The sequence below is a fragment of the Protopterus annectens genome, chromosome 9.part0 (genome assembly GCF_019279795.1).
Source record: "Protopterus annectens isolate FY-2018-M chromosome 9.part0, PAN1.0, whole genome shotgun sequence".
Lineage (NCBI taxonomy): Eukaryota > Metazoa > Chordata > Ceratodontiformes > Protopteridae > Protopterus > Protopterus annectens.
The window spans coordinates 637,623,839-637,645,640 of NC_056743.1; the positions used below are offsets into that span (position 1 = coordinate 637,623,839).

General features: G+C 39.8%; 1 protein-coding gene across 1 annotated transcript in view; it reads right to left on the reverse strand.

Moving 5' to 3' along the window:
• Nucleotides 1-21,802, reverse strand: part of SLC44A4 (solute carrier family 44 member 4) — a 1,277,084-nt gene that overhangs the window by 477,651 nt on the left and 777,631 nt on the right. Inside the window, exon 8 of the mRNA XM_044082136.1 lies at nt 15,956-16,016. Within this exon, the coding sequence (XP_043938071.1) occupies nt 15,956-16,016 (61 nt within the window). The remainder of the gene's footprint in view (nt 1-15,955; nt 16,017-21,802) is intronic.

Genomic DNA, 21,802 nt, shown 5'->3' on the forward strand with positions numbered 1-21,802 from the left:
GCCTTCCCCATGCAGGAGTTATTTGTGAAAAAATGTCTGGATGCAACATCCATTCATGTGGGTCCATAATGTTTCTGCTTAGACTGTCTGCCAGAACATTGTCCTTGCCTGGAACAAACTGGGATTGCAACTCTATGTTCAGTTTCAGGGATTTTTCCCAAAGAGTCATTGTCAGTCTGCAGAGGGGGTAAGAATGGGTGCCTTCCTGCTTGTTTATGTACCACATAACAGTGGTGTTGTCTGTCCCTTATTAGTAGATGGCCTTGCTGAAGAAATTTTCCAAAGGCCTCGATTGCATGAATCACTGCCAACATCTCTTTTTGATTGATGTGCAGATGCAATTCTTGGGGTGCCCATTGCCCTTGAATGCATCTGCCCGCCATGTGCGCCCCCCATCCATGGTTTGAGGCGTCTGTTGTTATGGTTTGGCTTGCTTGAGGCTTGCTGAAAGACATACCTTTGTTTAGCTGGCTTGCTTGTGCCCACCACAAAAATTCCTTTTGTAGACATGCAATGAGTGGAATAATTGCTTCTAAGTTGTGGCTGTGTTGAGACCATAAACTTTTTAGGTACCATTGTAGTTTTCTCATGTGTAACCTTGCCAGTGGAAGAAGAATGCAAGATGCCATGAAACCCAGGGCCTGCAGGATTTTCCTTGCCATCATCTGGGTCTCCTTTGCTAGGTTTTTGAAGTAATCTGGTAATTGTTCTTGTTTTTCTTCTGTGAGGAAAGCCATCTGTGAGTTTGTGTCCAGTTTGGCTCCTAGAAAACTTATTTGTTGGGATAGCAGTAGTCTTGATTTTTGAATGTTGACTGTGTATCCCAAAGCCTGTAGTAAGTGAATGACATAGTCCAAGTTTCTTATCAAGGCTTGTTTGCTGTCCGCTTGTATAAGGCAGTCGTCCAGGTAAGGGTATATTTGTATCCCCTGAAGTCTGCAATGTGCAATTACTGATGCCAGGCAGTTTGTGAATACTCTGGGCGCAGTAGATAAGCCAAAAGGCAATGCTGAGAATTGATAATGCTCTGGCTCTGCAAGAAATCTGAGGTATCTTCTGCAGCTTTGTCTGATTGGGACATGCAGGTATGCCTCCTTGAGGTCCAGAGTAACCAGCCAAGACCCCTTGCCCAGCATGGGAAGAAGTTGCTGTAACATCAGCATTTTGAATTTTGGCACAATGCAAAAAGTATTTAGAGCGGACAAATCCAGTATAGGTCTCCATTGTTTTTCTTTTCTTGGAACAAGGAACAGTCTTGAGTAGAATCCCTGGCCTTGTTCCTGAGGAGGAACCTTTTCTATTGCTTTGATTTGTAGCAGCTTTGAAACTTGTACGAGTGCCTCTGCCCTCTGATTTTGTGGCAGGTTTGGCATGCCTTGTCTTGTTGGTAAGGTATGGAAGTGGAACCTGTAACCTTTGTCTATTATGTCCAAAATCCATTTGTCCCTTGTAATAACGTGCCATTTTTTTGAAAATAGAGATAATTTTCCACCTAAAGGTGCTTCTGTTTGAGCCTTGGTCGGCGGTGTCAAAGTCAAGTCATTGTGTTTGTCCTTGTGGAGCAGTAGAAGTCCCTGCGCCACTTCTCTGATTAGTTGGTTGCCATTGGCGGCCCCTGTAGGAGCCTCGGTATTGCCCTCTACCTCGTGCACGCCTGCAGAAAATGAAGAGAGAAGGTCTGGTAGATAGTACAGATAATTAAGGCTCCAAAGTCTTAGTGAGCTGCTTCCTGTTGTGAAGTGTATATGGTTGGATTATTTCTTCCTCCATTTGCCTACTATAGGACTTTGAGTAAGTTGCTTAAGCAGAGAGTACTCCTGGGTTGCTCCTTTATTTGATTTAAAAATATATAAAAACAAAAAGATAAACAGATATATGGGGCTTAATACTCGTGCAATTTCTGAACAATACAATCAGAGCTGGATCATGGTCAGATTGGGGCCATAGACATAGTAATGAACCACACCCCTCCCCATCAGCAGCTATATCGATATCCCATTACCTGGTTGTCATTCCCCTGTCAACATTAAACACTGTTGAAACCTGTCACTGTGCATACTATTTTCATTTTTATTTTAACAGTGATCACAGAGATTTGGTTTTAATTTAAAACTTTTATTAAAATATTTACAGTAAACATACTGACAGCCATTTGATGAGCAAACAAAACACTCTCACATATTGAAAAGTAAACTTCTCTTCCTTTGAAAATTAAAGTTATGTACTTATCATAACGAGAAATCCATGTTATTTTCATCTGGTTCAACATGTAGTTTTGTCGGATCTGGTCGGATCCCTTATACTATAACATTGGATCTGATAACTCTGCTTCCTACCCTAACACAATTCCTCTCTCCTGCCTGAATCACCTCAGATCTAGTTAGCTGGATGACTTCAACTGGTGATAAAGTATGTGAGAAATAACAAGGGAAGGGAAAAATAGAGACTACTATATAAGCTAAGAGGTACAAAGGGTCATAGAGGGTCCAGATAAGGTCTAGTCAATCCCTAGAAAGATTAAGTGACAATTTGCCAGGGAAAAGGAGGAAGGGGAGTTGAACCGACAAAAATAATACAACATGGTTCTATAAATAAGTACATACATTTTGTTATCAAATGTTGTTAACTTTCATCTGATTCAACATGTAGGACAGATTCCCAAACAGCAAAACAGGAACCTGGGTGGACTTGAGGAAGGACATTCTTGAGTATGGCAGAGCCAAAAGATGTGCTAATCCTAGACTGCACATCTTACTTATGAGGTACAAAGGTATGAGCTGAAGACCAAGTGGCTGCAGAGCATGTTTCATTCACTGGCACTCTTTTTGCAAATGCTGTTGAAGTTGCTCTTGCCCTGGTATAATGAGCCTTAGGCTTTGATTGTAAGGACAGACCTTTTGACTTGCAAACAAATGAAATGCAGTCTACTGGAAATTTTGATAGAGTTACTTTAAACATAGTCCATGTTTTGTCTTGGAGAAGAATATGAACAATTGGTTGGACTTTCTGAAACTTTCAGTATGATGAAGATAGAACTTGAGTTTTTGGAAAGAAAACTGGAAAATTAATCTGTTGGTTCAAGTCAGATTCCAAAGCTACTTTGGGAAGAAACTAGGGGTTTGTTCTCACTGACACTTTGTTCTTGGAAAAAAATGAGTAATAAGAGGTTTGCATGTAATTCCGACATACATTTTGTAGATGTAATAACAACCAATAAAATAATTTTCCATGTCAGAAACTTTGGATCTACTAAAGCTGCAGGTTCAGAGAGTTTTAGATTAGTGACTGAAGCAAAATGTACCACATCACAAACTGGGGTTTTCAACAAGAACATCCCTCTAAGGAAGGCTTTGATAAGTAATGGATGTATTATTGTGCCCTATGTGAAAATTTGAAATGGCTGCTATTTGGACTTTAATTAGAGCCAGTCAAACAGTTCTGAAACTCCAAACTCTCAGGTAAAAGGCCTGGAAACGTGTCTAGCCTATTTAAAGAGGCCCATATAGAAAAATGTTTCCATTTACTTTTGTAAATCTTCTTGGTTGAGTCTCTAAGAAGAGATTACATGGCCAACTAGACAGAAAGCCTGGCATCTCTGGCAACTGCTAAAATTGGAGAAACCATGAAGTCAATTTTAGGGCCTTGACATCCTAAAGAGCCAGCTTGGATAAGTGATTGAGGAGATCTGGAATGGGATCCAGAAGCCATGGTGGGTGCAAACAAAGAGGCCAAAGGAAGGAGAACCATACCTGCCAAGGCCAGAAAGGAACAATGAGGATTATCCTGGTCTTGCACTCAGTGGATTTCTGAGTGAACCTGATGAGAGTAATTGGTGGAAAGGTATAAAGGAGACCTTGGGGCCAAATATGGACTAGAGCACTTCTCTATGACAGTCCCTGTGGAGTGATGAGGGCTAAGTAACTGCTGCATTTGTTGTTGAGGTGTGATGCCAACAGGACGCAACAAGGTTGGGCCCCAACAGCTGAAACTTTCCATCGCCACTGCTCTGTTATCAGACCACTCATGAAGCAATAGAATACTTCTGCTCAGTTTGTCTGCTAGAACATTACACACCCAAGGAATGTGCATTGCTACTAAAAAGTGGTTCAAACACATCACCCATTGCCAAACTCTCATGGCTTCTTGGCAAAGATGATACAAGCACATTTCACCTTGTTTGTAGATATACCAAACCACCAACATGCTGTCTTAGCAGATGGTTATCACATCCTTGGGTAGGAGGTCATGAAATGCCTACAACATTAGGAGGACCACCCTCAACTCCCAAGACAGTGACATGACGTTTGGCCTCTATTGATGACCACATTCCTTGAACAGTCTTCCTTTTAAAATGCCCCCCACCCTAGAAGGGAGGCATCCATGGTGATTGCAGCCTTGGGGGAAAAAGGGACAAGGTCTGCTCTGTCTGATCTAATAGCTTTACAAATCCACCACTGCATATGATCTCTGCAGATCTGAGTCAGAAGAATCCTGCTGTGAAGAGAATGCAGCTTTTGTGACCATTGTAAGCTAGTGCTGATTCCAGAACTCGCCAAAGAAGCCAAAGTTATAGCGGAGCCCATTAGTCCTAAGAGTCCAAGAATGAGTTATGCTTGAGGCCAAGGGTGTTTTATCACAGAGCTACAGACCTTAAGGATTTTACTCATAACAGGGAAAGTTCTGCTATCTGATGCACTATGTGGCAGCATACATATTCTATGCTCTGAATGGTGATAGCTTGCTTTTGTTGAGGGTGAGTTGAGTGCTGGATAGTAGAAGGACTGAACTGGTGTCCTAGAAGGGTTTGGAGACAGCAGTTAGAATTCAATCACCTAAGTATGGAAAGACCGGGATCCCTTGTAGCCAGAGGTAAGCTATAAAGGCTGCCATTATCTTATGAACACCAGGGGGGGGGGGGGCTGTGATGAGACTTGAATGACAATGCTCTGAACCGATAGTGACTGGCTTCAGGCTAGAAAAGGAGGACTCTCCTGGACTGCCGCCAGATCTTAATATGATAGTAGGTATCCTGAAGACTGACAGAGCACATCGAATCATCCTTCCTCAGAAGACGTAGAATGGACTGTACCAAGACCATCTGGAATTTTGTCTGCTTTACATATTGATTCAGATTGCTGGGATCCGATATTGGTTTGAGGGTCCTGTCTTTTTTAGAACTAAAAAGAACACTGAATAGACTCTGGCTCTTAGCTGGTCATGACGGGACTGGTTAGATGACTCTCTTGTTCAGCAACTTTGAAACCTCTCTTGCTGTAAATTCCATCTGATTGGGTGGAGTATTGGGAATCTTGTGTTTTGTATTTGGGGATTCTAAAAAGGGTATTGTAAAACCTATGGTGATGATCCTTAGCATCCAAGAATCAGAAGTTACTGTTTGCCAGGCTAAAGGGTATAAGAAGAAGCATCCCCCAAATGCCTCCAGACTGCAGCAGTCGACCAAGTGTTCAGGGATGCCAATAACATTTCTCTGTGAAAGGTCCATGGAAACCTTAGCTTTGCAGATGACTTCTGCCCTGTGGATGATGTTCCATGGAGTTTCCTCCTCCTCCTCTTCTACCACTGGGAAGTTTGCCCCCAAGAGTGTTTTGGTGGTAACCTTGTGATTTCTTCAACCACATTTTAGTTCCTCCTCTTTGATTCCTGGAAAAGGATCATTGAGGAGTAGAAAAAAAGGATACATACAGTAGACAAGGTCTTACCATCCTGCTCACTCTTGGTAAGGGTTTCCTTTATTTTTGGTCCAAATTTATGAATGACATCTTAAAGCTTTCCACAAAATCACAAAGCTGTATCCAGGAATGACATTACATGGTAATAACTGTGCTGGCTGCCCTGAGGTACAATCTGCTGCATTAGATAGCAGTCTCATAGTCTCATTCAAGGATGACAGTTCCGTAGACATTTGGTTATTTACTGTTTTCTGGATATCTAAATATAAGTTGCCCGACAGGGAATTTGAAAGCCCCTTGATCAAGTCCTGCTGGAATCATGTCAGGTGTGCTATCTATTTCAGCTCTGAGAGGACAAATGTTACTTAAGCATATGTCCATTTCCCCAGTCTGTCCAATCCCCCTCAACTCCCTGTTAGGGGGATCAACAGAGGAACTTTCTTTGAACAGTTCCTTTTTGTGGCTGCTGCTACCACCATGGCAACTACAGGGGGCTCTTAGCACAATGTTTTCTGTCTTAGTGGGCAAGTAGAATCTTATCTGGCTATTTTTTGGGGGGATAGGCTGTGCTACATCAGGTTCCTTCCAAGACTTTTCAGCAATATCAAACTATTGTGTACTGACAAATAGTTGAATCCAAAGTAAGTGCTGGAGGAGTTAAGGGATGTTATGTTGGAAAGTCTGGTTTTGGAAAGTTAATGAAATGTGATGGATATATGTGGAAACCAGATTAATCAAATAAGGAAAAGTTACACTCTGGCCTTCTCAAGCTGGTGGATGAGTCTTTGCAAGGCTCTCTGTGAGACAGTGTGGACTGGTACTGAATGTTACAAGGTTGAAGGACAATACATTTTAACAGGTGGCTCATGTTTAAAATGCATATTTTTAAAGTGTTCATGTGAAGCTCTAAGTGAGAAGCATGAGGGTCATAAATATTTTAAAATGCACTGATTTGCTAAAAAGTCATTTAACGTCAAAATTCTGCATGCATGCAGCTGGTAAAAAAGGTGTGTGTGTGTGTGTGTGTGTGTGTGTGTGTGTGTGCACTTGTGTGTGTATATAAATATGGGTCTACTTCTATTAATCAAAAACATGTTTTTTAACAGATGTACAACCTCATTTCAGTGAAAGTGCACTTAACCTAAAGTGCACTTTCACAAACCAGACATTAAAAAAAAAAAACACTGCAAACACACTTTTACAGGGGAGCAAGCCCCCACACCCCCACTACTTATATATACAAACTCCAAGATCTCACTACAGTGGGGAAACAGGTATATTATCTTATCCCCACTGTACCATGCTTCAGTGATGCAGTGTTAATATATATTTTTTTATGTCCAGTTTGGTGAACTGTACTTCACAAAAGTGCACTTTTGCTGAAGTGGGGTAGTACTTCTGTTATTTGAAAAAATGTGTTTTTGATTAACAAAAGTAGACCGATATATATATATATATATATATATATATATATATACACACACACGCGCACACACACACACACACACACACACACACATATGAGTTTTCTCCATGTTCATTGAGACTACTGATTCTGAAAATTTTAGCAGGCAGTCTCCCAACGCTATTTATGAAATAAACAAATACTTTGTACATCCTGAAGTGTTATTATTGATGGAGTTAAACGGTAAAGTTCTTTACTATTTAATTTGTACTATAACAGACTGAACCCAAAAGCTTTGGGAAACACAGACTCATCAGAAGGAGGAGTTTCAGTGGACAGCCACCCCCATTTCATTAATTCCAGGCCGTCTCCAAAGGAGATGTCTTCAGGAAGGGATCTTGAGAAGCCTTTGCCTTCAACTAAGTTGGCACCTTCAGTGACTGACTCAGGAGAGGAGTCAATATGCTTCAGCTTGCAAATCATCTTCCGGGGAAAATGCCTTGGAACTTCTGAAGGAGACACCTTAGAATCAGTCGTGGAGCTTGAATGGCAAGTGGTCTCAAAGCCAACTGGATTTGTTAACCAGAATAACAGGAAGAAGGAACAGGCTCCAGCAATTCAGAACAGCTCCAAACATCAGTCTTCATGGTCCATCCAAGGCCCTCTCCACAGCCTTGAAAGTCAATACAGCTGAGGAAGAACCACCTATAATAGCAAACTCAGTGACCTTCTCAACTCCAAAGGTGGATGGCTCAGAGGAGGGCTTTATGACAGAGCTATCCAGGGCTAAAGCCCAGAGCGGTAAGGATGGCTCAGAAAACCTTGGAGTCGACTCCACAGTCAGTGCCCAATTATGATGTCCTGGTTGTGGGACTTTACTCGACTAGAGTGCACTGGTGTTGAGAAAGTGAGGAAAGAAATCAAAGTCAAAGTCTCCAGTGCTATTGGCTAAGAAGCTGATACAGTGTTTTGTGTGTGTGTGTGTGTGTGTGTGTGGGGGGGATCCCATGTGCACCAGCTCAAAAAAAGGAGATGGCTCCAGTAGTAGTGTGGCTGGAGTTGAAGGGTCTCAGCCCAGTAGTAGTGTGGCTGGAGTTGAAGGGTCAGAATTAGGCAGAGAAGATTCAGGCTAATCAGCCCTGGAGAAAGAGAAGTGTTCAGAAAGGAAGATCATATAATGGAAGCAGTAGGATCCGACTGCTTCGACATCTTAGGTGCCAGACCCAAAATAGAACATGGACCTGGAGACCTTTTCTTAGGTTTGTCAAGTCATTCTTCTGGTCTCCTTTTTAACTGTTTGCCCTTTGGTCTATCTCTGTTTTTTTTTCACTCTTTCTCTTTTGGCCTTTCCCTCTCTCTTTCCATTTTCTTATCAGAGGAGGAAGTGGTAGAGGGTGCCCTCAGATCTGCAAAGATTTTGGATCCTCTCTGAAGGGGAAGGACCCCTTTTAAAATTAGTTTATTTTTATTTCCTTGGAGAGCTCTTGTGCCAAAACCAAAAACACTGCAGGTGGCATGCAAGTGGGAAAGTCCAAAACAGTACACACACTGAGATGGTGGGTCTTGAGATGGGATTTTATTCCCACAGGATAAACACTTTTTGAAGCTTGCAGATGTTTCCAACATCAGAAGAAAATTTTGCATCTATATTAATATAAAAGCATTATATTTCTAACTATATCCATATACCTAACTATCTAAATATCTAGTCTTAAAGGCGATGCAAAAACACTACACACAGTAAAGGTACTAGGAAGATCCACACTAATTCTATAAACTATCCGAAATATAAAACAGTAATTCTAAAACTATTACTTATTACTAAGAAATCCTATTTATATCTAAAGGGAGGCAGCAAATGAGATCCCAGGGTAGGGGAGGAGTCACAGCTCTCAGATCCAATACTATGGTATAAGGTGACAAGGTCAGATCTGACTGAATCCAACAATCCACATGTTAAATCAGACAAAAATAGACAACATCGGATCTTACATAAATCATTTGGCAATCCATTCAACTTTAACAGATGTGCAGGGGTTCACAGTCAAATAGCATATAATGAAGCACTAATTAGATGCTCTCTGAAGGGTGCAGGGATTCAAAAGACAAATGTTTAATACAGCTTGGAACAGCTTACTGTTGGACAGAGGGGCAGCCCAGAAGCACTGCCTGGTGAAATGACTTGGTCAGACTCGAACTAGACCAATGGAGGCCGAGAAAATCAAAAGCTGCACTACAGGAAACAGCTCCAAAACAACTCATAGCCTTAAATAATCTGCATGAAGTATCAATTTCTTGTAGCCCAACACAATGCATTTCACACCCTGGTGCCTGCAAAAATTAAATTGAAAATGCATTCATATTTAATATTTTAATATAAAACTCACAGACTTCATGCCATGCAATCTATTCACAGACAAACAACCACACTGTCAACAATCAACAAAACAAGAAAACCAAGGTCATACCCAAAGAACATGGTCTATACAATGAAGCCCCTGTTTACCACAATTTATTCCTTCCTTTACACCATAACGTTTCTAGGATATTGGATACACACACAATCAAACACACAGAAGTGACCATCAATTATAGCCCCTTGTATGACTACCTACATTCTGAGGTTTGCTTATGATAAAATGAATGAACAAATGCATAAATGATGGAAAAGTGCATTTCAGCTCACTTCTGTGGGAACCATGCAGTGTAACCCCATTACACATTCCCATGTCCGCCCAACATCTTAAATCAAGAATCAGAGACAAAAACCTAACGATCAGGAACAGATTTTAAATCTTACACTGATATACTTAGAAAATTACATTAGCAAGCCTTTTATGAAGTCTGAAACTCATATGCCTGACATTATTTAGTAACTGTAATTAACAATTTTGCCAGAAAAACATGAATTTTACAAGGAAGGGAACAAAATAATCATCAGCTTCTTTCCTCAAGAAGCCAAAAAATAATTAGACAGAGGCCTGAAAAAAAGACAAATTTTAATTATTATTATTTTTTATTTATTAACCAGATAAAGCCACTGGAGAAAGTGTCCCCTTTCAGGGGTGACCCAAGAGTACTGTCTCAGTGACTTGCTCATAGTCTCACTGTAAGCAAACAGAGGTGGGAGGATTCAAACTCTGTACCTTTCACTACAGGAAGTGAATAATTAACAGCTCAGAGCTTTAAGTTCCAGTCAACTCTAATTCACTTAAAGTTTAACAAAACTACAACAGGTGTTGCATGAGCAAGCACTTTTTCCAAATACAGAGACCTAAGGGACTTTTATAACTGCTTTACCAAAAAAAAAGAAATTAAGGTAGGTTTGGAGTGGAGGATTAAAGCTCCAAGGAGTACAGAGTTTGATTTTTTTCCTACCTCCAACTTTGTGACTCTGAGTAAGTCACTTAGCCAGAATCTCCCTCTCTAACTGGGGCATTCCTCACACACACACACACACACACACACACATTTTATATATATATATATATATATATATATATATATATATATATATATATATATATCAAAATGTAGCAACCATCCCTTCCCTAAGGATTCCTGCTTTCTTCTCCTAAATGATTAGGATGTTGCAATAGATGCCTCCACCTCACTTAATCTTCTGAGCAAAAAACTAGAGAGTCACTTTGTGTAGTGAGCTCATGTATGAATACCCACTCTTTTGTGCTATACTCAAACATTTGTTTCACTATTCAAGCAATGCCAGCATTTACTTTTATTGCCTCCTACTAGTGCCAATCTTGGATTTATCATGTATCAGGTTTAAAGATATTTAAATGGAAAACAACTGAATGGTTGCTATTCTGAAGAAGTCTGAGAGATAAGACAGATGACGGTAATAAATGCATTTAATTTTTTCTGTGCCATGTTTCAGCGAGTGCCTTTTTGTTGAACTACTTTTATGGAATGAACCTTAACATTCTGAGGAGGATTTTTGCAAAAGCTGGAAGATCAGAAGTGAATGGAGCAGGAAAGCCACCCATAAACAGTTTTGTTTATATATTTGCTGTCCTTTTTTATTTTCGTAAGATAAAAATAGGATTAAATTTCATGAAGTATTAAGTTGTGTGTGTGCATCCAAGCAGAAGTCTTTCTTCTTTGTTTTGATAGTCAAGATAGAAAACCGGAAGGTGAATATATTCAGGAGTAAATTCAGAGACAACTTTAGACATAAAGGAAGGGTTGGTTTTGAGACTCTTCCTGTACTTGCAAAATAACAAAAAAGCTGACTAGACATTTTTTTATTTTTTAATTTGTATTTATTTACTGGGTAGGTGGGCTTGTCAGCATCTTTTCAAGCCACAAGCCGGGCTCACAGAGTAGATAACGTAGAATTATACAGGTACGTGGTTCTACAATCATTACATAATAACCAAAACAAGTATTACATGAAGGAAAAATTAAACCATTATATATGTAACATATATTTAAGGAAAATGCCACTGCATAACAGCCAGTAATTCAGATACCAATCTAGCAGAAGTTAAAGCTACCATCAAGACAGTCTTTCAGGTTAGAAACTTTAGTGAAGAACTGTGTGCAGGCTCAAAGGGAAACTGAGTTAACCTCTCCAAAACAAAATTCAAGTCTTAAGAAAGAGACACCGTTTTATTGGTGGTCTGATATGCAAAACATCTTTAAAATGATTTTACTTGAGATAAAGGAGAAAGGCGGGATCCTGTGGAAGACGTGCTGAAATAGCAGAGGTGTGCACCTTTACTGAAGTGTATTCAAGACCAGAATTGGGAAATTCACACAGAGTGAAGAACCAGGGGTGCCCACACTTGAGATGGGTCCTGTCATCGACACAAAATTGAAAATGTTTTCCATTTGAATTAATAAGACTTTTTAGTAACAGGTTTTCTTGCCTCCTTTAATACCTGTTATGTATATGTCCATGGAAACAAGATGCCTAAATGGGATCTAAAGTTCATTATTTTTACAGTTAAAATGAGATTTTAAATACTGGGATTAATTAGGGATCCCTTGCCCTACGACAGCAAGTCCATTCTATGAGGAAGCTTTTGGTACTTGCACCTTTGGTAACTGCTGCTGATCAACTGCATGAGGAAGGAGATCCATTGTTGTCTGAGCCGAAGCAGAGTTACCAGTAACATCCTTGGTAAGTCTTTTCTGATCTTTAGTAGCTTTGTGAATGAGAGGAAAGGGGAGGAAGGAATAAAAACACATCCCTGATCAGGGTACTGATAATGCATCTGTCTTCCAGACCTCTTTACAAGGTGTTTTGGAATACAAGTGATTGAGCTCTCTGTTTAGATTGGAGGGAAGGACAGTCAGAAATGTTTCCTCTGTGAAGTGAATCTTTGGGAACCATCAGATTTCTTTTTGACATCATCTTGCTATTTCATTCTGAACTGTTGTTTTTGAAATTTGTGCTATCTTGACTAAGGATTTACCAAAAAAAAGAGCCTGAATTGAAAGGGCAGTTCCTCTCTCTGGAATTTTTCAACTAGTGCCTTTTTTAGGAAAGGCTCAAAAGACAAACCCACCACCATAAATAGCACAAGTAACAAAAAACTGAGGGTAATGCTACTCAATGCCAGAAGTCTAAACCTCAAAATGCATGCACTCGAGGCACTCCTCAGTATGGAGAAAATCAATATATGTGCAGTAACAGAAACTTGGTTTAAGGCTCCAGAGAGCACCCCAGCACTACCAGGCTACAACTCATACCATACATTTCGGCCACAGAACTCAAACCGAAATACAAAAGGCTGGGGCGTATCCATATTCAACAAGGATACCCACACCTCCAGGTTAGTGGCACAGCACGATGCTTCAGAGATCATCCACGTGCAACTAACAGGCAAAACTGCAATTCAAATTGTAGCTTGCTACAGATCACCCACCATGTCCCAGGACTCCCATTCCACGTTTCTGGAAACACTGGGAAACATAAAGGTCCTACCAAACACCCTAATACTGGGTGATTTCAATTACCCAAACATTAACTGGGAGAACTACTCAAGTACTAACTCCCTTGCCCAACATTTCCTAGAATTTATAAACTCAAACATCCTGGTTCAACTGGACAACACTCCCACCAGAGGTGACAACATATTGGACCTGGTCATCACCAACATGGGCGACCGGTGTTCCACACCGGAGGTCAACTCCTCTCTGTTTAGATCTGACCATAAACAAATAATTTTGGATACCCACATTCTGCCCGCACCCCTGGACAAGAAAACCACCATGAAAAACTTTTCAAAAGCAAACTTCACGTTACTTAAGACTGAGGTGGAAAGTTTCAAAGCCCCCATGCTGAAGGATAATGCTGTCCAAGCTGCAAAATCCTTTACTAATGCACTCTACGGGCACCTACAAGAATGCATGGATCGTGCTATCCCAAATAAAACCAAGGCTCACTCCCTCCAAGAAAAGGAAACCAGTCTGGTGGACCCTGCCATAAACAAGCTATACAATAGAAGGAGGAAACTAGTACAGAAAAGAGTAAAATCCCAAGAAGGGAAGACATCCCTGATCAGTATCAGCAAGAAACTATATTCCCTCATAAAATCATCCAAAGCTAGCTTCGAAAGAAAAATTGCCATAGACTCCAAAGATAACAACAAGGCATTCTTTAGCTATGTCAAGAATCTAAGTGGCAATTCTCAGATCTGTTCAGAGTTAGTGCAGAATGGCACAAAATACACTGAACCGACCGATATAGCCAACATCCTGGCAGACAGATTCAGTACAAACTTCACCCCCCCTCTCACCCCCAAAAGGGCCCATAACTATACCAGAAGAATGTAATGCCCCTTTAAAACAGCTCTCTCCAAAGCCAAAAATACAGCATCAATGGGACCGGACAGTGTCCCAGGCTGCGTCCTACACGAGCTTAAAGATGGACTAACCCCTTACCTAAACACACTGTTCAAACTCAGCCTCTCCACAGGCTACGTGCCCACAGAGTGGTGCACAGCAATGGTTATTCCGCTTAACAAAGGTGGAGCCAAAATAGACCCTGGGACCTATCGCCCTATAAGCCTGACTAGCTTGGTCTGCAAAGCTATGGAGCGCATCATCATGGATCTCTTTAACAGAGACACTGGGAACCTCCAAATGCTGGACCCTACCCAGTTCGGCTTTGTTAAGGGAAGATCATGCCTCCTAAACCTGGTGGACTTCTTTGAGACAGTTACCAAGGCTATAGACAAAGGAAAGGTGGTCCACACAGCCTACCTAGACCTCGCAAATGCCTTTGACACCATTCTCCACTCAGGTATTATAGACAAGCTCACCAGCCTGAATATAAACCCCTACGTCACAAGATGGGTTGTCAACTGGCTCATGGACAGAACCCATATGGTAAGAGTTGCGAGAGCTAGGTCTGACTATAAACCGGTTACAAGTGGCGGTCCCCAGGGCTCAGTCCTAGGACTACTCCTGTTCGGCATATACTTCTCAGAGGTACAGGCAAGCACAGGAGGACTATGGCTGACCAAGTTCACAGACGACTGCAAACTAGGGGCTATAATTGACTCTCCGGCTGACACAGACATCCTCCAAAAGGGTCTCACTGAGACAGATACCTGGTGTCAAAACCATGGTCTCAAGCTAAATGCCAAAAAGTGCATAGTCATCCCCTTTGGAAAAACAAAGTACCCACAAACTACCACACAGGTGGTAGCCCCCTAAATACGGAAGACGTAATAAGGGATCTTGGGACCCAAGTAGATAGTAACCTCTCCTTTGATAATCACATTGCCAAAGTAGTTAGAAAATCCTTTTATGTGGCCCACCTAATTACAAAAGGGTTTGCATCCAGATTGAAAGAGGTCATTGAGCCCTTCTACGCATAAGTCATCAGACCCATCAGAGAGTATAATGCCCCATTTGGGATGTACCTTACAAGACACCTGCAACAACTGGAAAGACCACATAAGTACTTCACCAAGAGGATCACTGGCCTCAAGCAGATGCCCTATGCAGCTCGACTGAAGAAACTCCAGCTGTACTTGGTTGCATACCGCCTACTCAGAGGTGATCTCTGCCTGACATACAAGGCCATGTCCAACCCAGAATTGATGGACATGCTCCACCTAAAGAAAACCATATCCCCTCGAACCACACACTCCAGGGATCTAAACCTCACCACAACAATAAATTGGACATGCTGGAGGGACAGATTCCCGTCCCAGAGACTTCCCATGCTCTGGAACAAGATTCCAATCTACATTAGGCAGAACTCCTTGCTAACCCTCTTCAAGAGAAATCTTGACGAGTGGATGGGAAACAGACAGTTTACCCCAGGGATCACTTCAATGGCTATGCTGGACAGAGGTACAGGGAACTAATCGAAGGGGGGCAGTGAAAGCCAACACATTTCATCTAGGCTTATAAATGCCTTCAGGCAGATAGCCTAGTACCTACCTATGAACCTAAGATATCCATGCATTAATTAAAGACCCATTGCTTTGAACACCTACATGGTGTTATGAGATAAAACAAACTGGTATAAGCTAAGCACTTATTTAACTGAATACCCATTAGCCTGAATACCTAAACTCAATTCTTAACTCAAAACAATGTGCTTTACTGACTAGATAATCCAAAACATTTTTGAATAAGTGCATTAACATGCAAATTTTAAAACAACAGGATGCAGAAGTGTGACATTAAAACATGTTGCAAAGACAAATGCCCAAGAAAAGATGAAGGCAGGCAGGACCCACTCTGCCTTTAAAAATGAAAAGCCACTGCATGGGGTGTAACTGTGATATATAGCATAATGTTGCATAAACTTGCCTTGGTTCCTATCATGTAGAATAGAGCTGATATACCTATGTCAATAAAAACATCTGATACTTACATGGAGTTGAAGGAATTGTATACGTTGGGCAATATTCCTTCTGCAAGATTTCACGTGGAGTCTGAAAAAAAGTAAAAGAGAAGGCTAGTGACACGGCTTTGACTTACTGCTCCCCCTAGGTCTCACTTGCAGGTGTACAGGTTTTATTTCTTAGTAGTAAAGAAATGTGTTGTTAAAACTGGATGCGCATTGGCATGACAACAAATCTCATTTTTTGCTAATAAACATGACTGTAACCAACAGGTGTACTCTACAAGTCACATCTCTTCATAAATGGCATATTTGTACTAGGCTGTTGATTAATAGATATATTAGCTTCTGAACTGGTTAATGTATGTGAAAATTAAGCTCCTGTTTCACCTTCATTCTATGATTCAGTTACATTGAGAGCAACACATGATATCTTCAGAGGCTATACTACCATAACCTCTCAGTTAACCAGCACCTATGGGGACTGGTAGATGCCGAATAACTGTAGTTTCTGGTTAATTTAGAGGTACTATTAAAATAGGCCTAATACTGTACCCTATACTGTTTGGTTTGACTTGTTCATAGGTTGGGGAGAGAGGGAATTTATTCTTATCTTCCTTTTTAAAACTCGCACTCTAAAAACAGAAGGTATGTTTCTGCAGGGGGGGACAGAAAGTACAACACATAAAAATTGTACTGTATTTCTTCGATTTTTTTTTTCTTCTGGTTGCTTGAGTTCCGGTTAACTGAGGGTTTACTGTAATTATTTTCCCACTGCAAGGGTTCCCTGTGGTGACTTCTCCAAAGAAATGTCACATGTTAAACTGAGAAAGCAATTAAGATAAGAATTTGACTTAGGCTAAGACATTCATGCTTTAAAAATGCAAAGATGTTGCTGCTTTGAAATGCTGTCGAACATCATATATTTATTTGCCTGATGATTTTATAGCATGCCCATCAAAGTGTAGGCCTTTCTAATTTGTTCTTCTGAGCCAGTAACCATCTTGTTTTCCCCATACGTGGATAACTCCATTTGTTTAATTTTAAGTAAACATGATGAATATTCAAGATATAAATAATAATTTTCACTACATTGGATAATACTGTGCATTCAGCCCAGGAAAATTTGTACCATTATTTTAGTATCTGGGTCATTTGTTGTATAAGAAACATATTTGGTTAGGATTTTTTTTAATTCTAATAGTTCGCAGATGATTACTCACTTATAATGAATCATTTCCTATAAGAAGACATCCATGCACAAGACCCAGCTTTTACTTCAGTTTGTGTATTCATGGATGTATTTTTGTTGACCGGGATAGAGCACTGATCCAACTGGACCATTCTCAGGCTCAGCCTGGGGTTTACAACTAGAAAAGCAAAAAGGATACAAGGCAATATAAGGAGTTGGTTGCACTGTAATTTACATTAAGAAAACAGTAATACAAATGCTTTTGTATCTTTGATTACGTTTATTCAGAGCAAATTTGACAATAAATGGTTAAACTTCAAAAATGTAAAAATGTAAACTTATAGTAAAATATCACCAAGTAATGTATTTTCTTACATGAATAATAATTATCCTTCAAAAGTATATTATTCTGCACTGTTTAAAGTTTGTCATCACAGATGCTCTCACTGCGGTCTGAGTCTGAATAGTCATCACTTTACCAGCAGATACACGAATAAAAGTAGTTAAATGACTTGAAAATGATGCCAATCAAATATTCAAAAGGCTGTAAAGTACAATTGTGTAAGCTGCACTTAACAAAACAGAATATGTTCAAATTCCTCATTGCTCCAGTGGCCTTTGGCTATATAACTTGTATCTGCTGAGGATACAACAACCGTCTACTTTCGCAAAGTTGTGGCTCCCTCACGCACCTCAGTTTGACTGCTGATTGGCTATCCCCCTGGAGGGAAATCAGCAGTCATAGTACAGACAATTTTGGGGCTTTCTTGCCCACACAGAGAGAAGAGCTTAATCATCCTGAACCTTTAACAGGGAAACGGAAGCAAATAACTTTACATCCAAGTAACTGTATACAGAATTAGGGGTGGTGGAAGGCAGCTGTGAGTACTGAAGCAGTGGAGAATTTGGACATCTACTGTTATGGCAAGTGCACCTTACACAACTGCAATATATTCATTATTTGTACTGCTGCAGTAGCCTTTGCTATAGGGATTAATGACCAAAGCCTATCCAACTTAACAAGAGGAAGGATATAAGGACCCTAAAGCCAGTACTGGACCTGGAAAAGGAGTCCAGTTCGCAATGGTTTGTAAAAGTATACACAGAAAAACATACTGCTTCTAGAGTCCATCCCTTTCCAGTATGCCATCAGTGAAGCCAAGGCTCCAGTATAACATGCCTTGATACTGTCTGGAACACATTTGCTATTGTAGTAATAACAAAAAGCAACATCTGTGGGCAGACATCTTAAAATAGTCTGCTTTGACATGAGTTGCCCTTTATTTACCGCATTATAAGAAATAAAAGAGCTGATCTGCTTCCTAAATGACTTATTTTTGTTAAGGTACCTGAGCTGCCTATGCACTTCCGGATTTTCCACTGGTTCTGAGGATCTGGAGAGAACACTGAGAGATTCATGTCTTGATTCAAAGTAAAGTTTGAAACAGCACAGGTATTTGACATCAGGTTTTTGGCAAACTGTGGTTCAGACTGGGTTCTTTACCTAGCTTCCTGCTCATACTCAGCATTCTATGTAGGGCAAACGTCTAGGCCATTGAGAATCAGAATTTCTGAACACGAGTGATATCAGGAACCATAAATTGACCCAATTCTTTATATAAACATACTTTGAAGCATCCGACAGCCTCTTTTCATTTTACCATTATTGATAAAATTGGTGGGGACAGGAACTGTAAAGGGGCTTGGCACTCCATACTAAATTCCAAGGAGAAGAAATGGATAATTAAACTAGGTGGGCTGTTCAGCCCTGGTCTGAATGGGCATTTGTAAATTTTCAATTATATTTAATTGAATAATTAAGCTGTCCTCATATACAGCTTAGACTCTGCCTTCATTTATTAACTTTGTTGCACTGAGGAAGGCTAGGTTAGCCGAAACCGGTTTGCTGCATATTTTGTATAATTTGTGCATTCACAGGGGCTTTCAACACCCCTAGTGATGTTTTGAATAGTTTTTTATTAAACTGTTGTTTTACAATCACCTCATTGTGCTGGCTTTGTTTTTGGAGTATTAGAGCAGGTTTGAGCCATTGCACTTGACATACCTGTGAGGGAGTGATGTTCTGTGGTCTCTAGTGTATCCTCGCTGTTGGCATGGGAGGTGGTTGCTGTCTAGATCGTGGTGGAGTTGCATCATTCATTTTTTGATTTTTGGCTTCTCCTTATAGTTGGATTTATACATTTACAGAGAAGAACCTGCCAGTTAAGTGACCTTTGGGTGTCGTTTTTACTTTTGGGGCTATTGGATGTTTCAAATACATATTCCTCACAGCGTATTATTGTGTGGAACATTACAAATTGATTTAGCCGATTTGCGGTATGCCAAATTGCAAGACTCGGGACTACTGATTTCAAGTAGATCAACGTACTGGACTGATATCCTTTATTGAAACGTGGGCAGTGGTTGATGCTAACGTTTACAGCTAACAATTGAATTTATCGGTGTGCTTAAATTTGCTATCTCTGTAGGATTGCATATTTCTTGTACCAACTAATGCATCAAGGGCCATTTTGTGTGCCAAAACCAGACTAATGACTGTTGGTGAACTTTGAATTAACAGGAATGGCGTTTGGAGATTATACGTATGTTCATCAACATTATTTTTAGTTTGACTGGTTCTTGCTCAGGCAACACATTGCGGGCCATTTTGAGTGCACCAAATTTAGTCTAATAACTGTTTGTTAACTTAGTATTAACGGACGTGGGTTTTCAAGACTATGTGTGTGTGTGTGTGTGTGTGTGTGTGTGTGTATCAACATTTTTTCACTATAATTTTGACAACTTCTTGACATTACTTAAGGGGAATAACTCAGAAGTACAGGTCCTTTGGAATTTTGGAACATTATAAGAATTTATTTCATCTATTCACAGCCATTTGTTGCATGTCTGTTCCTTTACTCTATCGGGCACCATTTTTAGTGTATTAAACCCATATTTATGACTGCATATTTGGATTTAGGAACAAAGAACTGGTATTTGCTGAACTTATATATATGTGTTTCAACACTTTATATCTGGCGCTTTAGTGACTTTGAAGATGGGCACAGTGAACAATTCAGAAGTATACTTTTTTGAAACTTTGGACATTATTTTCTGTCATTCAACCAATGTTAATCTAACTGAATTTTGAGCATTGCTCTTTTGGACATAATTGTATTAGTAGGTAGACAATATTTCAGCATTTGTGCTGATTATATGTGGGGTTTACAGTTGGCTGGGGAATATATCACGTTACACTATACATTTTATGTATATTAAGGCTGTTGGCTAGATGGATATATCGGTGTATCAGGTTGACACAGTGCAGTTTTGATCAGAGAAGAACCATTATATTCAACCATAGACTGCCAGTATATAAATATAGTGTTATATTCACATTTACTGAATTATCAGGGCTAACATTCAGGTTTAGTATGATTGATCATTTGAAATTTTCATCAATATTATAAATCAAAATTCATCAAAGCAATCAGCAATCAGATATTTTTGTGGACTAAGATATTTTGGTCTGTTAAATTGGTAGGGGGACGTAGTATCCTGTTTGAATTTTTGGACATGCTTTAAGAAATGGCTAATATTGTCCCTTTATGCTTTGGCATAAGTAAGTTAATATTAAACAGCTTTATGTACTAAATTGTCCATTTATATGGTCAGTTTTGGCATTAGGGAACGTAGTACTGTGTGTTTATCATCTGCTGAAGTTTTTGCACACAAGGGCTATTATTGTTCCCTAGTTTTGGGTCTTGAAATTGAACATCTTTTGAGATACAAAGAGGTCTTAGTACCATTGTTATTTATTGTGAGGGACTTGGCATTTCTTTATTTTTATTTTTAATAGTACACGGGGTGGCTGTTAAGGTTCCCCTATTTTCTATGTACACATTTCTTAGGTACATTTTTTGAATTGGTGGTAACTCATTATCTGGTTGCTAGTAATTGGATATTATTACAGTGAATTCTGTATTCTTTTTCTGTTCTTGGACCAACATCTAGTCCTGTTTGTTATGTCCTTGATATCCCTTGAATGGGGCAAGAGTTTTTGCAATATTGTCTGAACTAATTGGATTTAAACACTGGCAGATTTGTGATTTAATATCTTATTTACTAATTCTCGGGTGGAAGTAATTACTATTAACATTTGTTTTTGTCAAATATGGACCTGGTTACTATCCTTAAGGGATTGTTATCTGATAAAGATAACTCACAGGTCTTTGGACTAGAGGAGAACAACACAGGGCTCTCGGAATTGAATTTGAATGATCGCATGACCCAGTGCAAGTCAGCTTTTGCGCAACTTACCAAACATATGAAAGGACCTAGAACCAATGTTTGGCACCTAAATTATTTAAGGCTTATCAGGCCAAAGGTATTACCCCTCGAAGGTTAAGAGTTAGGTTACAACCACTAGTCAGCCAAGCTGATGATATACTATTAGAACAATGGGCCAAAATCTAACAACAAACCTCCATGAGCTTTGTAGATGTTCTTAAATCTTACTAGGAATGTAGGGTAGACGATGGTATTAAAGTTGTTGAAAATCATTGTCAGGAAATTAAGATCCATGAAAATTCACCAGTTTACATGGAATGTTTGAATTTAAGCTCTGATTTATTTTTGGAGCAACAACTCAAAGATAAAAAAAAAAAAATTCCATCGTGACATTG